Source organism: Protomyctophum parallelum, assembly GCF_964188405.1.
Source record: "Protomyctophum parallelum genome assembly, chromosome: 4".
In the NCBI taxonomy this organism is placed as follows: domain Eukaryota; kingdom Metazoa; phylum Chordata; class Actinopteri; order Myctophiformes; family Myctophidae; genus Protomyctophum; species Protomyctophum parallelum.
The window spans coordinates 17,926,907-17,944,009 of NC_139700.1; the positions used below are offsets into that span (position 1 = coordinate 17,926,907).

General features: G+C 43.8%; 2 protein-coding genes across 4 annotated transcripts in view; one reads left to right on the forward strand and one right to left on the reverse strand.

Annotated features, from left to right (window-relative positions):
- Positions 1-330: 330 nt before the first annotated feature.
- wash1 (WAS protein family homolog 1) lies at positions 331-13,649 on the reverse strand (the record flags this gene model as incomplete). Of its 3 annotated transcripts, none has more annotated exons than XM_083763631.1 (11): positions 331-743; positions 2,359-2,430; positions 3,160-3,312; positions 3,660-3,833; positions 4,180-4,378; positions 4,474-4,609; positions 8,465-8,601; positions 10,129-10,275; positions 11,554-11,665; positions 12,250-12,390; positions 13,558-13,649. In XM_083763631.1, 11 exons carry the CDS (start codon positions 13,563-13,565, stop codon positions 598-600), a joined length of 1,425 nt encoding a protein of 474 aa, XP_083619757.1. In that variant the 3' UTR covers positions 331-597. The 3 variants fall into 3 exon arrangements, with proteins under 3 accessions (XP_083619757.1, XP_083619758.1, XP_083619756.1); XM_083763632.1 differs by having other exon boundaries at positions 13,522-13,615; XM_083763630.1 differs by lacking the exon at positions 13,558-13,649 and having other exon boundaries at positions 12,250-12,401.
- Positions 13,650-14,576: 927 nt separating this feature from the next.
- Positions 14,577-17,103, forward strand: part of iqsec3b (IQ motif and Sec7 domain ArfGEF 3b) — a gene marked incomplete at both ends in the record, with an annotated part of 74,068 nt that continues 71,541 nt past the window's right edge. Inside the window, 1 exon segment of the mRNA XM_083762984.1 lies at positions 14,577-15,112. Within this exon segment, the coding sequence (XP_083619110.1) occupies positions 14,577-15,112 (536 nt within the window).

Genomic DNA, 17,103 nt, shown 5'->3' on the forward strand with positions numbered 1-17,103 from the left:
CTGGATTATAGCAGATATCGAAGAGGCTGGAGTTCAACCCTTCACAAGAAAGTGGTTTCATCCCATTGTGCAATCTCTGTACAGTCTTTCAGTTCAGATTAAAATAATAAAATGTAACCATGGCATTTACCCTTTGTTGTTTTTCCAAGTACGTATTTGTTTGGCAAACGTTGAATGACAAAACTAACATACCCATTTTAGCTAATACATTACACAATTAGTAGGTTCTATAAACCAATTCAATCAATACCAGTCAAGTTGTTTCAACCATTTCCACTGGCACATACCAATATAAACATTCCATATGCTGTACATGGAAACATAACCCAATGGTTTCTTGCTCTTGGTTTATTCCAATGAAACAGTTAATGTAACTTTTAACAATAGTTACTAGGTGGACCATTGACACTGCACTTAATGTTCAGTCTAGTGTCAGGATTTTCTGTACACATAAAGTTCATTCAAGGCATCATCTGGCCTATATTTGACCACCAATACAGTCTGCTGGTACTCGACGCAGTGTTCATGATTAATGTATACAGACTGCTGCAATGGAGGAAATACAAGTCTCCTTCAGCATCAGAATCGATCAGTGGCTTAAGCTTCCCAGTCTGCCTCATCCTCTGCGATGGGCTGTGGGGCAGGGAGGGGCGGGATGACATCTGACATGCGGGCAAACGCACTGCCGGTGCCGCTGGGCCCTTCAGCCGACTCCCCGCCCGCTGGACTCTTGCCAGAGATACCTGGGAAGAGTACAGAGGATGTTCTATTGAAGCCCTGAGGACCCCATTCTACAACTCTTCTAAATCCCAACAGTTTCTAAACTCTGCAACAAAAGTTCGGAAACGTAACTTTTGTCCATTATTTCTCCACTTTAATAATACCAATTGGTATTGTATTTTATTTCATTTTAATCGTTGATTAGTTATCTTTACAACGAGGTATAGATTGTAAGGATCGGGCATTCCTGGAATGAGCAACACAGCTAAACGTGTGTGTAGCGCCCCCCAAAACATTTGCCAAAATAGGAAATGGTTGGTATTCAACCCTTACTTTGAGTTGCTTAGTGGATTGGATGATTGCACTCTCCCACAGTAATAAGGAAAAAACAACACATATTGGCCATTTTTACACTTAGCGGGTGGAAGGTCCAAACGCAGCCACAACACCTGATCCTGGTCACCAACCTACCCACATTTTGCTGTAGGATGGCATCCCATTCCTCAACCAGGTTTTGTTGCAAGTCATCCAACATGGTTCTGTTGGTCACTCGTAGAACGTACGCTCAAGCAGATCCCACAAGTGTTCAATTGGGTTGAGGTCTGGACTCACGGTATCCTCTCCACTCCCAAATTCTGGAGGTACTCTGTGATGATGCTGGCTCTGTGGCCAGTGTGGGGGCGAGCGTTGTTATCCAGGAGGATGGCGTTAGGTCCCATGGAGATTCTGAAGATGGGGATCGACACTGGCTCCAGAATCTCATCCTGATATCTCACTGCATTGAGATTGCCTTCAATGATGACCCATACCAAGTGTTGTGGCTGCGTATTGATCTTCCACACGCTATCTACCAAGTGTAAAATTGTAAAGTGTAAAAAATAGCCTATTTGTTTTTTTTTCTTATTGCTGTGGGAGAGTGCAATCAACCAATCAACTAAGCAACTCAAAGCAAGGGTGAAAACCAACCATTTGCCATTTTGGCAAATGTTTTGGAGGCGCTACACACATGTTTAGCTGTGTTGCTTATTCCACGAACGCCCGATTCTTACAATCTATAGGCTACCTCGTTGTAAAGGTTACTAATCAACGATAAAAATATATAAATTACAATACCAATTGGTATTATTAGAGTGGAGAAATAATGGACCAAACTTAAGTTTCCAAACTTTTGTTGCTGAGTTTATGTTAGTGGTTCTTAAACCTTTTCATGTCAAGGACCCCCAGAATGATATGTATTTGGCCACAGACCCCCATCTCAAAATATTTTCCAGGGACCCCCAGAAGCAATTTTCTTTAAAGAATATATATTCAAAGATTTGCACACTTTCTAAAATGGCAGATCTACAAGCTCATAGCGCGGCAAAATAATGGTTAAAGTGGTTAAAAGCTATGGCGACATATGCGTCTCAGGTCTTAATGGATTAAGCATGATAAGAGTAGAGAGTATGTTATCCGCTACGATATATGCACAGTAAGAATATAGATATTATACACTACAGTATATGTATGGAAAGAATGGATGATGTGTCTAGGGTATACTGTACGCATGGTAAGAATAGGATATTATACAGAAAATGTGTAGTTCCCTGACTGAGCAGTATCTGAATACAGTATTCCTATTTTAAAGCGGATGCTCACCTTTCCTACGCATGGCCAGCTTATTGAAGAGATCGGACATAAAGTCTCCACCACTGGCTGCTGCTCCCACCGCTGAGAGAGAGAGAGAGAGAGAGATTGTCACTTGTAAATTAAATAAATAAAACATGCAATCAGGTTGTATAACTCTCCAACTCCTGTTCCCGAGACCTCCTGAGGCCTGTGGTGGTGTGCATTAATTACACAGCTCCTGTTATGTTTAGCTAATTAAGATGTCAGCCCTGGCATGGAACGGCTCTCAGCTCCCCAAAAGTGAAACGTTAGGACGTGACCTGTCCCAGCCCACAAGAAAATATTATGGGGACGGTGTACTGTAAAGTGTTCAGTTGCTGCATTATTATTAGTATTTATGAAAGACATCATCAGGGAGCTATGGGGCTGTTCTGATGCTGAGCACACTGTGAATCAAAGCAAGGTGTACTGAGATGTGACTTAACATGCCGTGCCTCTGTGCTACACAGTAACCAGTATAGGTGAACGCAAAATAGGACTGTTCAACTCAACGTATCCTGTGTCTGTTTAGCATCAGAATTGTAATCAGATGACACCTCAATTATTACCTCACCCCACCCAAAATAAGACAGGAATACCGACAAAAGTAGGTGTGTCTTATCTGATAAGACACACACAACACATTTGCATCATATAACAGAACATACATTCACACCAGAGTAAACTAGATAACATACTTGAGGCGGCTCACAGCTCAATACTTGGGTGGTGGGTGAAATGAACAGAAATTGTACTTGAGCAGTCGTGCTCAATGCTAGCAAACACCGTCACCTTGCTCCTGTTCCTTCTGCTTCTTCATCTCCAGCTTGCGTACTTTGACATTGCGTAGCTGGGCCTTGCCGCCAGCGTTGCGGATGGAATCCAGCAGGCTGGCACGGCCATCCGACGGCTGGCCGACCTTGTTGGGCGCTCCAGAGACGGATCCTGCGGTTGGGTCAGTCGGGGAGAGTCAGGGTCAAAGAGAGGAGAGGGCGGTGAAGGGTTCTCACCCTTCAAGGACAATTATTGTCAGCCTAGCAGTGTGAATGTGAACATCCAGGCTTGACTTGATCTAGGCAGCTATATCTCACAGGCAGAGACACAGGTTCCCGGGGTTATATCAACTGTGTGTGTGTGTGTGTGTGTGTGTAATGTATGCACACAATCACTCTTTACATTTCGTTAAGGTCAAGTGAATTCTCCTTTTGTGTAAGGCATGAATTATGTATGACCGGCATATAGAATGTGTGTGTGTGTGTGTGTGTGTGTGTGTGTGTGTGTGTGTGTCATACCTGAGCCTGGCCCTCGGCTGACTTCAGCAGGGCTGGCCGTGGGAGGAGGAGGAGGAGGCGGTGGAGGGGGCACCCCGGGGGAAGTGGTCGTGGGGGTAAAGGTGGGTTCAGGGGGGGGAGGCGGAGGAGGTGGAGGTGGGGGAGGGGGCGGAGCTTCGGCCTGGAAACGAGATCCTAGAATGCACGAACGGAAGAACAGGCGGAGAGTCTATGTCAACAAACCACAAACGAGAAGGAAACCTAAATACAAGTGTGAGTCAGTGAGGCCCCTATTCCACCGGGGTTGAACCAGTTCGGTTCTTTTTTCCGGCCTAATGTGAGTGTTTCCACTGAAAATAAATTGGTTCAGAACCTTTTCGTTGGTTCCGAACTGGAACAAAAAAAATGGCTGCCGGTTCCGTGAAAGCACAAAGGTTCCAAGAATCTAGAACGGAAACAGTTCCAGAACCAAAGTTCTTTTGGTGGAAAAGGGGCCTGAGTGAGTGAGTGAGTGAGTGAATGAGTGGGTGAGCATGTATACCAGGCCCGTTGCTCTCCTCCCCGGAGAAGGAGGGCAGCTCAGGGATGTTGTGTGAAGTTCCTGAGGGAGCAAAGCCCGGCCCCAGATCAGCACTGTAAGACAGGTCGTCCGCTATGCCCGGCAGGTCAGGCAGGTAGGATGGCACGTCTATCTCTGGCACCTGGCCCAGATCTGGTACGTAAAAGTAGCTCTCCGCCGTCTGTCAGTGGTGTGAGGGTGACCGGTTAAATCATTAAGACCACAAGTTAGCACAGACTATTCTGTTCATATAAAAATGCAATTAATTAAATTAACCTGTCTCTCCAGCTGTTCTCTCTTTGTGATGGACAAGGGGGCATCAAATGGTTTCTCTGCTTTCTCCGTCTCCAGAGTGTTGTGTGTTTTAGTCACGGCTCCTGCCAGAGGATCCAGGAACACGTACTTCTTATATCTTCAAAAAGGTTCAAATCAAATTAAATTAAATGTAACGTGTCCTCTAGCATAGGGTTTCAGCTTGAGACCCGGACCAGACTCCATATTTGGGCAGGCCTGACAAAGAACTCCATATACTGTATGGGCATAAAAGGGACACAGACGGACCAGGCCGTAGCGTAACGGTCTGGGCACCGGACTGGTAATCCAGTCGCAGTGTGCCGCGGGTTCGACTCCCGGACCCGACACGGCCTTTACTGCATGTCATCCCCCCATCTCTCTCCCGTTTCCTGTCAGCCTACTGTCTGTCCCTTCAAAAATCAATAAAAGGCGTAAGCCGCAAAAAATATCTTAAAAAAAAAAAGGGGGACACAGACATAATATCTGGGTGTGACATGCATTTCCAACTTGCATCGTTCCAAGTAGGCCAGTGCCCAACGGGTACCGCTGTAGAGGCCCGACGGGCACCGCTCTAGTATATTATGATTTGCCATAAAAACTACCGTTATAAACTACTGATAAAGAACACAACAAACCATGAACTGTATAAATGTATTTATTTAATTACAAAATATATATAAATTACAAAAGATATAACTGCTGAGTGTAATTTTAGGTTTCTAACCACCTCATGAATTATATGGGCCATTCTACCGAATCGGTTCAAATTGCAGTCCCACAATGAAAAACACATTAAAAAACAATTTAGTATTCAGACTTTGTCAGCCTCTGTAGACATTTTTAAAAGCACAGCTCAAGACCCACTTCTACAACATTGCTTTTAATTGATCTTTTATTTTTTGTTATTCATGTCCTCACTGTACTGCATTACTGCTTGTTTTTTAATGTCGTTGCCTTGCTTTTCTTTTTTTTTCCTCCATTGCTCTGTAAAGCACTTTGAGCTGCATTTCATGTCATGAAAGGTGCTATACAAATAAAGTTTTATTATTATTATTATTATTATTATAGTATGGTCTAATTAATCACAATACATTAATTGAGATAATATAAAATTAAATATATAAAAAGAACATCCTTTTATATGTCACTTCCTATTGGAAGTTGGCTGTCCCAACCGCTAACCCCTACATTTCAATTCATGAAAAAAGTACTTAAATGTCACATTCCTAAAACAATTTAATACACCCATTTGATTTAGTTGAAATAATGAAATTGATATTGTAGATTTATTTTAAATTAAAAAACTTTATATAAAAAATGCTGTCCCATGTTTTCATGTCACTACCGAAACAGAAAGAGTCCATAGTTGTCCATAGATGGAGCCTGGTTTAAGCCACACCCCCACACTCTTCACCAACAAGTGACATAGACTTCATGTTCATCATGGCCAAATGATGAGTAGCTAGTTTACTTCAGTCTGAAATTAATGTCTTCCAAAGTCTGAAAATCAGTGTGTGGTTTTAAGGAGTGTCACTACCGAAACACATAATTTCTCATAAATTATAAACAATTTAGGTTTTTCTGCTAAATGTGATGTTTCTATCCATGTACATCAGTTCAAAGCTGTTTTTCGTAGCCATTTTTTTGCCTAGCATTGTAGAGTTTAGCTAAAAACTAGATAGAATTCTCACTACCGAAACAGTGACGAAACAATTGTTTCGGTAGTGACAAAATTGGATGTTTAATGTACTTAATTCTGATTTCCATTTCATCATGTGGTCCAAAATACCAAAACAAAATGTAAAAAGTGTGGCAGAGAGACTGAGAATGCAGGCAAAGGAGATGGAGGTTTGTTGGGTCACAGTGTAGTTACTAAGATAGTGAGTTATCAACCAATATTTTAAGATCATGATTGGTTAGGTGTACGTGTACAAATGTATAAATGTGTACAAAAACGTGTCAACTACAAATAATGCTGAAATCAATATAATCAACTTTATACATTTTACAAAGAATATTGCGTTTAGATTTTGATTACTCTCAATAATTCAACATGAAAAAAATGGTTAACATATCAATTTAAATGTATTTAATTGTGGAACCACCTACATAAATTCTTTAAAATGGTCTGTACAGGGGGAAGTTGAAAAAGAAAAGAAAATCTTTATTCGAAGGTAAAAGTCTATGTTTCGGTAGTGACACATTTTGGGAGAGGAAAGATATTGCAATAAATTATTAAAATACAATATGATAATTGAGTGTGCCTTTAGGGGCAGCGGTGGTCTAAGGGTTAGAGGAGCGCCCTTGTTGCCAAAAGGTTGCCTGTTCGATTCCCCGGACGGGCAGGATAAATCTGGGTGGGGAAGTGATTGTCATCACTCACCCAACACCGCTGAAGTGCCCTTGAGCACCCAAGTTTTAGTGTGTGTGTGTGTGTGTGTGTGTGTGTGTGTGTGTGTGTGTGTCTGTCTGCGTGTGTGCAGGGCGTTGCTGAAAATGAGCACTTGTGCTCAGCTACTAAAAATAAATAAAAAAATGTGTCCCATTGATCTGGTGCAACATGAATATGGTAAAAGTTTTTCCAAAATAGCATACAAATTTCACACAATTTCTAACTGAATTTGAACCGATTCGGTAGAATGGCCCATATAAACAATGTGCAACACTTAAATGAAAGAACTCGTTGTTCTACCCTCTATTTCTCAACGCTTTCTCTATCTCTCAACTTTAAACCTCAACATGCTAGAAGGGGTATAATATTTCATTCAATTTGTGGTTGGTCGACGTTTTCGACCGGCAGATACGTTTCTGGGCTTGGTCACATTTTACCGTCCAACAGCACTGGCCACACCGCCACAGCACAAGTTAACCCATTAAAACCGGGAAAGCATCGGTGTCATTTAAGATTTTAGCATTGGCTACTCGAAAATAGCAGCTCACAGTCCGTGGCCAAATATAGTATATCAATTTGGGGGTCCTTGACACGAAAATGTTTGAGAACCACTGGTTTAGAGGGCATTTATATAATCTGCCTCAGGTCTTAATTCATGGGCTAAGAACTAGCGTCTGGCGTTAATTAGTGACATCAAAATAGAGCCCTGTGTCTTTGGGGAAGAAGCCTTTTGGCTTCTAACTTCTCCTGAACAATATTATCATGTATGTATCTTTCTTCTGTTTTTAATTTTTTTACATGCTAATAAATAAAACCAAAAAACCTGTCTGAAATATCGCACCTGTGACATATCAACCGCCATGAGCAAGATAACGTCAGCAATTTCCGTCCGGGACAATTTGATTTGCATTTTGAATGGTTTTGGCGAATGTAAATGTTTTTATAACAATCATCCTTGTAGTTTGGTGTCAGACCATGCACAGGATCGATGGTGAGGAAACCAGTCACAGACCACGTGAAGGTCACTTTCAAACATCACCTCTGATATACTCGCTGATGCCCAGAGCTTCAGATTACCTCTGTCAGAGAGTGCAATACTTTTGTAATCACGTTTTCCATGTATCAAGTTCAGGTTCGCAATAAGAGGGTGTGGAGCGGGGTAAACAATATCCCAGCTGAACAGACTAGTGTACTGTACTCTAGCAAAAATAATGCCCTTATTGGAGGCACATTTTAATCCCAATAAATGGGTTGTGACCTTAAGTGATCTGGGAAACACTGCCCTAGAGCAGGGGTCCTCAACCTTTTTGGCTGAGGACCCCAGGAATCTCCAATACAAATTGATGGCTACAATAACCTTAATAATAGAGAAAATACATCATAAATAAATGAAAAAATTAATCGTCAAGGAATGTTTATGGATGTACATAGGCCTATGCAAACTCTTAATTTCAGTTTTCCAATCATTCAGTTGCAATAAATAATAATTTGGCGATCCCCCGAGGACTCACAATCAAGACCTACAGGTTGAGAACCCCTGCCCTAGAATGTGTGTGTGTGTACAGTTATGTGTGGACTCACAGGTTCTCAGTAGTGTTAAAGAGCAGCAGAGAGCTGATCGAAGAGATGTTGCGCGGAAGACTGCCCAGTCCCTCCTCCGTCTCATCCTCAGACCTCTTCTTATTGCTCACACACACTGGGAAATACAGCAACTTCTCCTGAGAACAACAAAGGCACATAGACGTGGACACAGTGAGATGAAGACCTATCCCATTTCACCTAACCTTTGTGATTTGTGCAAACCATACAATAAATGACACACACACACACACGGGGGGGGTGTGTTCCAAACACCAGTGAAAATCGCCCTCTCGTTTTCCTTTTTCTTCCTTCTCCAGCACACACTACTAGAACAACACACTTGCCGGGCCGAGCGCACACAGCAGAAAATGTGCTTGTCCCTGTATAGTTTCCTCAGACTCTTAGAGGAAGACTGTATTTAACCATAAATAATGCAGGAACTTGCTGCTGAGCTGAAGTGTGCGCACGCGCACGCACGCACACACACACACACACACACACACACATTTTCAGTACAGTCATTGTATGAACATCTAGTAGTACGATGCACAAATGTATGCGTGTGAATGTATTACAATGCAATATGCAACTGATCCACCTAGATGTGACTGTAGTGCAGCCAAAGCTGCTCCCCTGGACAGCGTCTATGACTGTCATTATTGGCTATTTACCAGGGAACGGATATCTCTATGTGCACAAAACACTGGATCCGTCAGTAGCAATGTAACCTTGCGTAGCCATACGAACTATTCCACAATCTCCGAATGCTATATAGTCTGGAACTACACCTCGAAATCCGAGTAATCCATTTGTCTTTTCCGACTGTAAGAGGAAGAGGACATGGGGAAGAGGCTTCACTTCGCTTTATATTCCAGTCATGATCAGAGCTTCCGTGCTCCAGACTGTATGACGGAAGCATTTGAAAATTGCGAGAGGCAAGAGTCTGGCAATCCGAGACTAGTAACAATGTAACAGATCTGTAGGTTATAACTGAGATTTGCATGTGTCAATGACAATGTTAACATTTTCAAGATAACTCAAACTTTCTAGGGCTGTGACGACCAAATCATCAATAATATATTTTATTAAAGGAAATATTAAAATGGTTAATAATTATTAAATGACACACACACACACACACGCGCACGCGCCAAGTGATAACAATTAAAGTTATTTTTGTAACCACTGCATAAAAACAAAGTTACAGGTGTTCAGGAGAAAGACATGCAATCCATGCATTGATTCTCTGAGACTCTCCAGAGCAGTGGAGATTAAATTTAGGGCAGGCCACAAAATGGCAACAAGTGAAGATATATCTATATCCGATATATTATACCAACACTTTTTTTGCTGGCTCAGCTTTGTACAGATGCCTTGAAAGATACAGGACTGCAATGATTAAAGTAGTAGCACAGATTGTCCTACAGTAGCATTTCCCATTGTTCTGAACACTGTGGCTTGAATCTGGAGATTGGAACCATTGTTGTATAACACAGTAAACGTTGAAAATATCTGCTACCAAAAAAAGTATTTTGATTGGCGTTTCAATTTTGGCATAGCGTAAGTAACAGCAGTTAACGGGTAGCAGTTTGGCTATCACATTACAATAGGCTCTTTTAAAAGTTGCGTGGAATCAAATACTCTTGTGTGTGTGTTCGTTGTACCTGCAGTGCCTTGTCATCAAGGGGCCGTAGCTTGTTGTGTATTTTGTAGCGGGGACGAGAGTGTGCAGAGGGGTCTGTGGCCCCACTGAAGATAGAAGAATAGTCTTGAAGCCGATCTGGGGCAGGGTACTTGGCGCTGGAGAACACCTATGCACACAAACACATGACACATGACTATTTGTCAACCCATAGTTTTGCCCCTCATTGGTTGCCGTTTCTTGTTTGGACAAAAAACTAATTGTCCATCCATTGCCATTAGAAAAAACTTGTTTTTCAGTTGCATTGTATTGATATTCTTTGTATTCAATTCTTATTTTAAACTTGGTGTCAGTACAAAGGAACATCTCAGGTGCAGCTATTAGTGACTGACTGGGTTGATGTTTCAAAAATGTCAACATAAACAACCAGGGAGGAACAAGGGCAAAACAAGGAAGAAAGAGTCAATCAGTAGACTCACGTAGCCAGACAACTATTTCACAATCTCCAAATACTATATAGAGTCTGGAAATACAGCTCCCAAGAGCCGAGTAACGGAAGCCGTCTCTGCTGCTCTGATATGAGCGGGAGATTCATATTATTTGTGCGCAGATAGTTTAACACAGAAAGGTATCATGGAATTGACACCAACAAAACTAAAGAAGACAACGCCGAAAACAAACTAGCCATCTCAGCTTCAACAATCGATACGCTTTTGCTTCGAGTGGGACTTTGTTTTTTTTCACCTCCGCTTTATCGCTTACTCATGGAAAGAGCTTCCATTCTCCAGACTGTATGACGGAAGCATTTGAAAATTGTGAGGCAACTCACAATTTGGTCCCTGACTAGTCAGTCAGGGACCAATCAGAACACTGGCAATGGGGTCAATTGCCGCCTCATCCCAATAGATGGGACACATGTAGCAGCACTGTCTTTGAGAGGGAAGTGTGGACGTTACCTTGGTGGCCTTCTTTTTTTTGTCAAATATGTTTTTATTGAACAGATTATAAATTGTTACAAACATTATGATATGAAAGAAAAAATAAACAAGACAAAAAAGAGAAAGAAAACCCTTAACCCTCCCACCCATACTGCTCAGTGACACTGCATACTAGATGATAAAAAGCTCATGGAAAACATCTGAAAAGAAAATGGCGTACAGTCAACCATATCAATGGTATCCTGTCTATTAATTGTTTCTACTCAGGTAATGGACAAGGGGCAGCCAAACCTTATCAAACTGTCTCTCCCTGTTTCTCAGGAAATACCTTATTCTCTTAAGATGAAGTGTACTAGTCATTTCATTTAACCAGTGCTTAAATGCAGGAGCCTCCTCCTTCTTCCAGTGTGTCAGAATTAGTTTTTTCGCTGTAATCAGACCATATGAGAAGAGTTGTTTCTGTGCTCTCGTCAACATAGGCATGGAGTCTGACAAACCCAGAATAATACCTTGGTGGCCTTCTTACTGCCTTTTATCTTGTCCACCCGTGCCTGAGCTAGTCTGATCCGGTCAGTGACGACATGCAGCTGCCGGCGGTTCTTCTCCACGCTCTCAGACACCCTGGAGACAAAACACACACACACACGGGATGCACACGCAGATTAGACACACCAACAAACATGCGGAAACAATGGTCGGACATGCGGTCGGACATGCGCTGCTCCCATGCGTTCGGTTAGGTTAGGGTTTGAGGTAGGTTGTCGGTCTGATGACAGTCGGACCAATATTATGTCTAAACTAAAGCCACACACACACACACACACACACACACACACACACACACACACACACACACACACACACACACACACACACACACACACACACACACACACACACACACACACACACACACACACACACACACACACACACACACACACACACAGTCTGAGAGTAGACCATGTGCCTAAATATAACTCCTGCATGCAATGTGTTAGTTAGCCTATGTATGATGTATGAGACATCCATTACATGTCTTGGTAGTCATATTAAGAATCATCTCATGTATAAACCATGATGCACTCTCATACTACAGATTCCTCTGAAGTTGTCGTGTTCTACCGCAGCTTAAATACAGCAAGGTGCGTGACGGGTGTGTGTCAGACAAAAAAAGACACAGGACACACACTGACAGGACTTGCCTGCTGAATATGTCTGTAGAGATGGTCTCAAGGTAAAACAATGCATCTGCTATCTGGTGAACAGCCTCCTCTCTCCTCAGGTCTTGCTGGATGAGAGGCACCGAGTAGACCTGGCCCTCCAGGCAATGCTTATGCGTCATCCTGGACAACATCAACATTACACAGTGATGGCGGTAAGTAAGTAAGTAACGTATACTGACACCGTTTGAGCTCAAGAGAAAGAGGCTCCACATTGCAGAAGCTGCATGTTGTGTGGTGTTGCAAATCCCAGGTATTAAACACATTTTAACCAACCTTGAATTAATAATGCTAATCAATGTCAAAGGGTACTATATCTTTCTATATCAGATGTCCAAGGGGCCAACGTGACCTCTATCCCTATCCCAGCAAGCCAAATGACGTCATGATGACGTCCTCCGGTGACGTTCAGGACTAGGCCAGATCACAGCCCATATGGGGATGATCTTTACGTCATTTCCAGGACGTCTTCACCAGTTGAAATAATATAGCTCATTCTGGGCCAGATCTGACTAGTTATGATGTGACTTAAGTTGATCTGCCCTCGATCCGACTCCCTCTGATTCATCCAGGGACATGAGTCTTAGTGGGCAGAATTGAAATTGAAAATCAGTTGTGATATCAGGTGATATTCTGGGCCAGCCCAATAAAGACGTCACTAATTCGTCCAGGTCCTGACCGTGCTTGCTGGGTACATATCTATATATCTAATTATCTATATCACTCACTCAATATGCATGATGTTATTTATGTATAGCCATAGTAGATTTTTGACAGTTAAAACACGCAGTCACAGACACACTTTACGCTGCCTGACAGCTGAGCTGACCCTCACTAGCCCTGAAAACATGACTGCCATGAAGTACGAGTGTCATGTGAACCCTCACATGACATGACAACGTTCTCTGCTACCACAAGCTATTTCACTCCTCGTGTGTCCTGGACTGGTGCATTCATCTTAGATTAATGGCATGCTGAAGAAAGTCCAAACGTAAATAAAGCTGGACCTACGCTACGCCTACGCCTAAAGCCCATTGCACTGCGATGTACAGTGTACCCCGTTATAAAGCACTAAGCACAGAGCTTGTATGTCTCCTAGCTGTATCCCGCACCACAAACGCACCGCGTCAATTATAGCCTAAGATTTAGACTCTCGTAGATGTATTTATCTATTCTGACATTTTCAATCTAAATGTCAGAATATATAAATATCTAAATCTTAGGCTATGTCAACTATATGTCAGAGATGTGTACCTGGCTGCCTGTAATGAACAGCTCCTGTGGTCTTACCTGACCATGGGAAACGTCTGGTTTTAACGGTGTGTTTTGGAGAAATGGTCAAGACAAGCGGCCTAGTTTTGTTTTACAGCTAAACAACAAATCACTTACTTCCGCCTAGGCCTGTCACGTGACTGCCTAATATGGTTTTAAAGCTACAGTACAGCTAGTTCGGATCTCAGAGGAGATTTCTGGAAATAAATATACAAACATTTTAGCCTGATTGTCAGACTCTGAGACTCGAGAGCCTGCGCTCAGTCGAGTGGGCGGGGTCTATCGGCTGGAAACCAGGCTACAAACATTTAGTTTATATTGCCTGTTTGTAATAATGATGGTGCTGGAAGAAACATATCGCGAGCATGCGCGTGCGTGCGTGCGTGTGTGTGTGTGTGTGTGTGTGTGTGTGTGTGTGTGTGTGTGTGTGTGTGGGGGGGGGGGGGGGTATTGGACTTGGTATGTATGGTATATTATATACCAGAGTCTTAGCTATATACCGTATACTATATAGCTATTCGTCTTTACATTGACTACAGCCACCATGCAGCATTGCAGCCAGGCTGCATATTTAAATGTTTTGTCTGAAATGTTTTGTCTCTGTGTGTGTGTGTGTGTGTGTGTGTGTGTGTGTGTGTGTGTGTGTGTGTGTGTGTGTGTGTGTGTGTGTGTGTGTGTGTGTGTGTGTGTGTGCGTGCGCGCGCGCATGAAAATGTGAAGGCTTGCGCAAGCGCCCCCGTCGGTGCGTAATGACGCATCCATCCACCCTCCCTCCCTCTCGTCACATCTGGAGCGGGTTGCTCTCATCAGCACCACTCACTGATCCTCAGAGGGGACAGAGAGAAGCCTCGTCCAGAACCCAGCAGAACCAATCGGGCTGCGAGGGAGGACATGGCAAAAAAGAAGATAATATAAACTTATTCTGCTCTCACGCCAACAGATTATTTTTTCTCTCTCTCCACATCGCTTCTCTGTCACTCACTGGCCGGCCGTGCATCCTATTTTTTCCTCAATTCGGATCCTGTCTTCTTGGGGGTATGGCGAGTACCAGCCTTCTTGAAAACCCGGTGCAGGCTATTCTGTACCTGCGGGAGCTCACCACCATCGTCCAGAACCAGCAGAGTCTCATTCAGACGCAGCGCTCCCGGATAGAGGAGCTGGACCGCCGCGTGGACGAGCTGATCGGGGAGAACAGACACCTTCAGACTGCCAGAGGACAGCAGCATCTGTATCATCACCACCTCCACCACCACCCGGACCCCGGCTACCTCCATCACCACCCCGCCGACCCTGCACAAATCAACATGCAGGACTCGGTCTCTCTCGTGGACCACGCACAGGTCGAGCCCGCTCCGGCCCAACCGCAGCTGATGCAGTCTTCTTCTTCGCCTTCCAATAAACCCATCACATCAGACCCAGGGGACATGCAGCTGGTTCCGGCGAACCCGACGTCCTTCTCTTCCCCGGCGGAAAGTGACCAGGAAGACGGGACGAGCAGTCCCAGTTGCCGATCCCTTGTCCCGATGACCCCCACGACACTTAGTAGAACCTCGACCCTGACGAGGAAATCCGAGTGAGTACTGCCTATACGAAAACATTGAATATGCGTGCGCGTCGGTCCGTGCGTGTGTGCGTGTGTGTGTGTGTGTGTGTGTGTGTGTGTGTGTGTGAGTGCGTGCGTGCCTGCGTGTGTGTGTGTGTGTTGGTGAGTGCGTGTGTGCGCGCGCGCGCATTTGACCCTGCATTTTAACAAGACATTCGAAACAGCTAATGAGGAGAGGAGAATGTGCTAGCAATTTTCTTGCAGCGGAGATGGTGGATTACTTTAGATAGAAAAGTAGAACATGACGCTTACATAACAAACCCGCTGTATAGGAGCTCTACTGGCTCTACTGCACTGTCAGACCCAATTTCAAAGCTACTGTCAAGAAAGACAAGTCTCACATATCTGACTAGCAGTGTTGGGGCATAGCGTGTCGCTTAGCCTACCAGAAGAACAGATCTACAAGCTTAGCTAACAACAACAACAACACATATGTTAGCCTAGTATATATACTCTATATATCCTCCTGGGCCTATAAGCCTACCGATCTGCTCTTTTTGGAGAACACCCATCATGCAATGGAGTATAGATTAATATTTAAATCAAAGTACACAAGTGTATATTTATAGTCTTTATTCTTTTAATCAAATATCAAGTTTCGACCAAGCTGTAACTATTATCAAGCCCAATAAGCATGCAGAAAGAGCAAGGATTTTCCCCTCTTATTTTTGTCAAAGATGAATTGTAGCATGCAGTTGAAACTAAATATTGATTTGAAGCATACAGGTGCAGGTTGATGAATTCTACATTTTATTTAGGATATAGCCTATATCCAGCAAGCACATGCATGCTTGCTCATGTGGGATATTACAAACATTTTCAAAAGTGTGTCACAGTGCAAAATGTGAGCTTGTGCTATTTTGCTATTTGCCATAGGGTAGGAGTGGTTAGTGGGAAGAAACTTCCAGATCCTGGCTCTATGTGGGCGGGCAACCATCTGCCTCTAGCCCTTACCAGTTGGATTGAGAGACAGACAGACAGACAGACAGACAGACAGACAGACAGACAGACAGACAGACAGACAGACAGACAGACAGACAGACAGACAGACAGACAGACAGACAGAAAGGCAGGCAGGCAGGCAGGCAGGCACTCCAGGCAGGCAGGCAGACAGACAGACAGGCAGGCAGGCAGGCTGGCTGGCAGGCAGGCAGGCAGACAGACAGGCAGGCAGGCAGGCAGGCATGCAGGCAGGCAGGCAGGCAGGCAGGCATAGGCAGACAGGCAGGCAGACAGGCAGACAGGCAGGCAGGCAGGAAGGCAGGCAGGCAGGCAGGCAGGCAGGCAGGCAGGCAGGCAGGCAGGCAGACAGGCAGGCAGGCAGGCATAGGCAGACAGGCAGGCAGGCATAGGCAGACAGAACTTAAGTGGTGCTGGAGGCCAGATATATGCCTTCCACGTTGAGTAATGTGTTTCTTAGATCCAAGTGCAATGGGCTTGAGCACATTAGAGTGCCGAGTGGTAGAGTGGCCGGTAGAACAGTTTGATCCCGGGCTCCCCCAGAGTTAGTGTGGAAGTGTCCTTGAGCAAGACACTTAACCCGTAATTTATCCCAATGTGCAGGTTGGTGCCTTCCATGGTTTCCTCCACCATCTGTGTATGAATGTATTGGTGAATGTAATGCACAATCTATTTGTAAAGTGCTTTGGATAAAAGCGATATATAAATGTACCATTACCACAATAACTTCAAGTTTTGTCTGAGTTTTGTATATCACATAATTGCAGGTCATCCATTTTTTTTTTTTTTTAACTCTGATTTTTATCCCACAATTTTGTAACCCATTTTTCACACCTGTGTCAATTATCTAATGTGATCCTGGGCTCTACACACCCTCCGCCAACCTGGGGAGAGAAACGGACTTTAACTCATGCTTCGTTCATGCATGAGTGTCCAAGTCGCTCCTTTACACCTGACAGGGGGGAGTTTCCCTGGTTGGACGTAGCGCATGGATTCAGGAA